Source organism: Phocoena sinus, chromosome 12, assembly GCF_008692025.1.
Source record: "Phocoena sinus isolate mPhoSin1 chromosome 12, mPhoSin1.pri, whole genome shotgun sequence".
NCBI classification, from domain to species: Eukaryota; Metazoa; Chordata; class Mammalia; order Artiodactyla; family Phocoenidae; genus Phocoena; species Phocoena sinus.
The window spans coordinates 68,006,449-68,012,448 of record NC_045774.1 but is presented as its reverse complement, the minus strand read 5'-3'; the positions used below and the strand labels follow the sequence as shown (position 1 = coordinate 68,012,448).

General features: G+C 42.8%; 1 protein-coding gene across 1 annotated transcript in view; it reads right to left on the bottom strand.

The window, feature by feature from the left end:
• Positions 1-333: 333 nt before the first annotated feature.
• The window catches only part of GABRR1 (gamma-aminobutyric acid type A receptor subunit rho1), a 33,154-nt gene continuing 27,487 nt past the window's right edge, over positions 334-6,000 (bottom strand). The window contains exons 7-9 of the mRNA XM_032651329.1: positions 5,740-5,892; positions 2,974-3,170; positions 334-1,841 (exon numbers count right to left, since the gene is read on the bottom strand). Coding sequence (XP_032507220.1) covers positions 1,548-1,841; positions 2,974-3,170; positions 5,740-5,892 — 644 coding nt within the window. The 3' untranslated portion in view covers positions 334-1,547. The remainder of the gene's footprint in view (positions 1,842-2,973; positions 3,171-5,739; positions 5,893-6,000) is intronic.

Sequence of the window (6,000 nt, the reverse complement as noted above, 5' to 3'; positions counted from 1 at the left end):
GAAGTTCAGATTACATGCCCCAGAAACCTGCCAGATGGTTTAAAGTGGCCTTGCTCATGAGGACAAAGCAAGTGGCAAAGATGTTTGTGAAGTTTGATTGAAATTGTTTCATAAAATAAGCATGAAAAAGGTAATGTTCTAAAAATATTTTTTTATATTAAAAGTTGACGTTCAACTATTTCATGTATATTCCTTTACGTTTTTCTACTAGAGTTTGCTAAAAAATCTTTTTTTTTTTTTTTGATGAGCTTTTATTGGAAGAAATGGGAGATTGCCTTGTAATTAGGCTTTCTGCAAATTTGGGTCTTTTTAAAGATTAAAGTATAGCCCTCATTAAGAAATAACATGATATTATTTAGTATAGGGATCAGTCAAATTAACTTTGGAATAAAAATGGTATTACTGTGTACAGAATTTAGTTGAGTTTCAAACAAATGCTGTTGGGATAAGTTTGGTAGGGGTTGATCCTGTAGATATATGGTATGAATAGCTATTGTTTTTAAAATAATAGAACACTCTCCTTTATCCCATGCTCTTACATCAGTGGCCATTGTTTTCTGGTTCACAGAAAATGCTGGTATTCACTGAGTATAAATGGAGATGACCAGTGATGTGCTCTCATTTCTTTTTTCAAAATTCAGAAACCGTGTATTTCTCATCCTAAAGAGTTACAGGTAGTCCCAAATTATGCATTTCCTTGAAAAGTTTATGCAGAAAAAAATCAGTCTATTCCCAAGTTCCTCAGTGAAGATATCACATTACTGACTTCACTTTGAACTTGGACATGCTCCAAGGTGGAGATCCATGAAACAGTAACTATTAAACAGGGAACACTTACACACAAGTTTTCTAGGCTAGTTACCTCTATGACAAAACTGACAAAATGCATGCATATACCCTCTTCTTCAAAGTTTCCCTGCCAGGGAAATTTCCTACCCAAATCAGAAGCCATTGCACCCAATCAAAAGAGCTTTTCTGGTGAAGAGGTAAAACCTCAGGAACCACAAGAGGTAAATAAAAGGAGGAATATTAGTATTGCCTTGTATTGAAATCAACATGAGGAGATGCATATAAAATAGGTAAGAGGCTATAAACAAGTATGAATTTTGATCAAAGTGGGGTTTAGGTGCATGTATGTTCCATATAAATGAACTTTAGGTGCTTCCCAGTTCCACTTGGTCCAGAGAATAGAATGACACTCACATAAGGGACATGGTTCATATGAATAAGCATTTAGGGTCTAAAAGAGGTTGAACCACAGTGTGCCCACCTCACTGGCAGTGTGCTTTTCTAGGGGATCTCAGTAACAACTGTCATCAGTTGCTATGGGTGTTTATACCTGCAGCACTGAGTATAATGCTGTGTACACAATAGGTGGTCAGTAAGTGCAAATTAAACCAGTAGGTATCTTGTCAGTAGTTTTGGAAAGGTGGAGAAGGGTGGGTACTGTGAACTTTCTTTTCATCATAACCTTAAGTTATTTTTCATCATTCAGGTATTTCTGTAGTACATATAGAAGAATGTGAAATTTATAGAATTACAGGCATTTATGAGAAAATTGACCAGTATATTAAATTGAATAAGATGTATGCAGCTGGAAAAATGATTCTGGAGTATTTATCAATGGCATGAGTGTCAATCTTCATGCTCACGTAGCTGCTCCTCTGGCTTTTCCTCTGTGGGGAGCTCCTCTCCGAGGCCAGCGTCAGCTGCACCATCATCCTGTCTGGCTTGTCTCCGTTCTCGGGCGTGTAGTTGCCCAGGTCATTCACCTCCCCATCACTGTAGCTGCCGTCCAGCAGGACCGCGTGTGGCTGAGGCAACCCGCAGGTGCAGGGAAGCTGCGGACACAGCAAACGCACGTTGGGATGTGAGCTCAGCATCCTCTCTCAGAAGCCCTTCCAAAGAAGCTGCCTAGTAGAGAGCATTGCCTTTTTCTAGTTTTTATTATGGGGTTGGGGGAATAATGGTGGTGGCACAGTAAACATTCTAAAACAGCAGGTAACCCATCAACTGTTAGGAAACATCACGTCATATCAGAGACGCACAAGAAGGTTCATGATCAGATAATCGGCATGTTCTCCATGAGATCATAAACTGATATGAACCCTGATAAAAATGTTTACAATTATTGCGTGTGTGTGTGTGTGTGTGTGAGAGAGAGAGAGAGAGAGAGAGCGCGCGGTGGGGTGGGGGGAGAGGGATGGGGGGAATTTGAAAGGTGTGGCATTGTGGGGATAGTTCCTCCTATGTAGCTAGAGTTTTCTGGAGGAGATAACCATTGAATTGCAGACAGGAGGATGAAAGGGAAACCAGGTAGGAGGGAAGATGATCTGGGAAGTGATGGGAGATGTATGAGGTCACATGTGGAGGAAAATTTCCTAGAATGGAGGATATGTTTCCCTGGAAGCTTTTATATATATATAAATATATATGTATAATATATATTATATATGTTTATATATATAATGTTTATTGAAGCATTTATTATAGTGGCAAAAAATGGAAACAATATACTGCCATTAACATTAATAGGGGAATAAATCATGTTACATCTAAGCCATTTATTATTATACCACTATTAAAAAGAATGTCTTGGAAAAAGAAATACCTGGAAGTTTCTTTTATGATACCTCTACGTTCATAAATCATTTGTTCCACTGTGTTGAACTGCCATTTATTTTTATCACTAAACTACCAACACCACCAAGATTAAAGGGACCATGTCTTAGTTAACTTGGCTTAGCAGCTCCTGGTATATGGTAGGTGCCAAATAAATATTTGAATGAATGAAAGAAGTAGCCCAGAGTAAATTTCACACCGTTTTTGTTTGCTCTTCACACCAACCCATGAAGTAGGTGGAGGAGGGGGTGTCACTGTCCCATTTTACAGAGGAGGTTGGACCTGGCCAGGGTCCAGAGCTAGTCCAGGCGCCCATTCCAGGGCAGACACTCCAGCTCATGGTAAAGTCACCTTCTCCTGCGGCTTCCGCTCTTTCCTCTCCTGCACGGTGGTCAGGTAGTTGACAGCCGCGTACTCCAGCACCGAGAGGAACACGAACACGAAGCTGACCCAGAGGTAGATGTCCACGGCCTTGATGTAGGACACGCGGGGCATGGAGGCGTTCACACCCGTGATGATGGTGGACATGGTCAGCACCGTGGTGATCCCTGCAGACACAGTGAGAAAGAAGCATGGGTTTGTCTTTCACCAAACCCACTGGATGGCTTCGTGCCTCTGTTCTTTCTCCCAGCTGCTCCTCTAGCCTAGTCTCCATCCCTGCCCCCTCTGTCCAGCAAACACCTGCTCACCTTTCCAGTTTTAGCTTTTATGAAGCTTCTCCTGTTTCTCCATCCCCCGTGCTCACCCTCTCCCGGCTCTGTGTCCCTGCATCTTCATCACAGCCTTTGCATCACTCTGTTCTTCGGCAGAGAGCCCCTGACAGGTTGGCAGGGTCTTCCCATTCAATTGCTCAAAACAAAGATTGCAGGGGACTTCCCTGGTGGCCTAACGGTGAGGATTCCGGGCTATCACTGCCCTGACCCGGATTCAATCCCTGGTCGGGGAACTGAGATCCCGCAAGTCGCGGGGCACGGCCAAAAAATCAATAAATAAAATAAAAATAAATGAATAAAAACCCAAAGATTGCGTATATGAGCATGTATGTATATTTCTTGTAACTCCTTCTCCAAAAGAGGGTAAAAAGGTACACAAGTTTTATTTTAATCTTTGTGCCCTCGTTGCTGGTGTAGAATCTTGCAGTCCTGGGCCTACATTACCAGCTGTCAGGGCACCTCTGGCAGAGCTCCATCCCGCTATGCTGCACCTGGCTGCACATTCTGCCATGTTGACTTGAGGACTCAGTCAATTTTACCAAGAATGATGTTAACCTCATTTATGGGAAACAGATTTTTCAAACTCGAATGTTTATTTATTGAGCACAGTAACTGTTCAAGCTACAGAACAACCGTTAAAGGCCAGGGCATCTGTCAGTGGAAATTTCCCCAAGATTTCAAATTAAGCTCAGAACATTTGCTTGGCAAACACCAAATCACAGCGGATTGGGGTCATCTTAAGGGCCAGCGCCAATCCTATTTCACTAAGACCTGGTGGGTCATCTCTCCCTTGAAGCTCCTGGACGTATTAGCAATGGTGCCGTGTGCGGAGTGGGCACGATATTTAAAGCGGGGAAGAGGTGATAGCAACTAGCTGTTGATGGAAGGCTTGTAGAGTAGGTAGGGATTCTCAGACTTGAGTATGTATAGGAATTACGGGGGCGGGGTAGGGGGGGTGGTCAGTAAAACAATGATAATAATAGCTAGTTCGTGAGCTTTTTTTATGCGAATTAAGTGGGATAATGTATGTAAAACAGCCCAATACTTCACAATTAGTACTAGCTGTTACTATGTTACCTTATGGATTGAAAGCAGTGACAGACACCAATGATAAGGTGTTTTTATCTTTGTGAACCAAGGCAAAAGATCAGGAAGACTTGATCAACAGATCAATGAGTAAGAAGAGGAAACCAGTCAAGACAGGAAAAGGTAATAGATGCGCAAGAAAGTGGAAAAATAACAATAAAAAAAAATTTGGACAAGCAATTTAAAAAAGCGAGACTTCCTAAAATCTGGTTAGTTTTCTGACTTTAACTTGAAGAATGTGGGACTTCCCTGGTGGCGCAGTGGTTAAGAAACCGCCTGCCAATGCAGGGGACATGGGTTCGAGCCCTGGTCCGGGAAGATCCCACATGTCGCAGAGCAACTAAGCCCATGCGCCACAACTACTGAGCCTGCGCTCTGGAGCCTGCGAGCCACAACTACTGAGCCCACGTGCCACAACTACTGAAGCCCGCGCGCCTAGAGTCCAAGCTCCACAACAAGAGAAGCCACCACGATGGGAAGCCCGCGCACCACAACGAAGAGCAGCCCCCCGCTCGCCGCAACTAGAGAAAGCCGTGCGCAGCAATGAAGACTCAATGCAGCCAAAAGAAAATAAATTTTTAAAAACAGAGATAAATTGAAGAATAATTTGCTTACAATAAAGTGCATAAATCCTAAATATTGAGCTCAATGAATATATATTTCTATAACTACCATACAAATCAAAATATAAGACATTTACAGAAAAAAAAATTACTGGGGGAGCTTGTTCAAAATGCAAATTCCTGGTCCTGTCTCAGAGCTTCTGATCCTATACATGTAGATGGGACCCCGGATTCTTCATTTTAAACAATTTCCCCCAAAGACTGTCACAAAGATCCCTTGGGCCACCTTTGGAGAAACCCCATTACAGAATGTGACTTTCTTAGGCAGGTGGGCAGAGAAAGCACCACAGACCAGGACCACCCACCCCAGAACTCAGCTCTAACAAGATTAAAGATGAGTTGTTTACGTGGGAACCTATGGGGACCTAGAAACAGCTTTGCTGCATAGTTGTTTCTTTTGTTTGTTTGTTTGTTTTCATTTTTGGTCTCAATGCTTTTGGGATCTTAGTTCCCAGACCAGGGATGGAAGCTGGGCCCTCAGCCATGAAAGCACAGAGTCCTAGCCATTGGACCACCAGGGAATTCCTACTATATAGATTCTTAATGGTGGCATTTTACCTGTGAATGAATAACAAAGTTTTTCCAAGTTATAATACCAACAGGGGTTCAGGGCCAATTTGGAAAGAATGGTTTTATCTGGAAGGAATTACTTGTATTTTCAGATATCTGGAATGTGCACTTGAGAGGTTTCTTACCTAAAGGGACTCTGGCGGGCACAGCTCTGCGGTCGATCCAGAAGGACACCCAGGACAGCATGACCATCAGGGTGGCGGGAAAGTAGGTTTGCAGCAAGAAGAAGAAGATGTGGCGACGCAACGTGAAGTTAATGTAGAGACGGTTGTACCAGCCTGGGGGACACAGGAAGAAAAGAGAACACACAGCAGAGGCACTCAGCTCCTTCATAGGACAAACTTTATTCAGAGAATCATAAATGCCTTAGATGCTTCCCTGGAAAC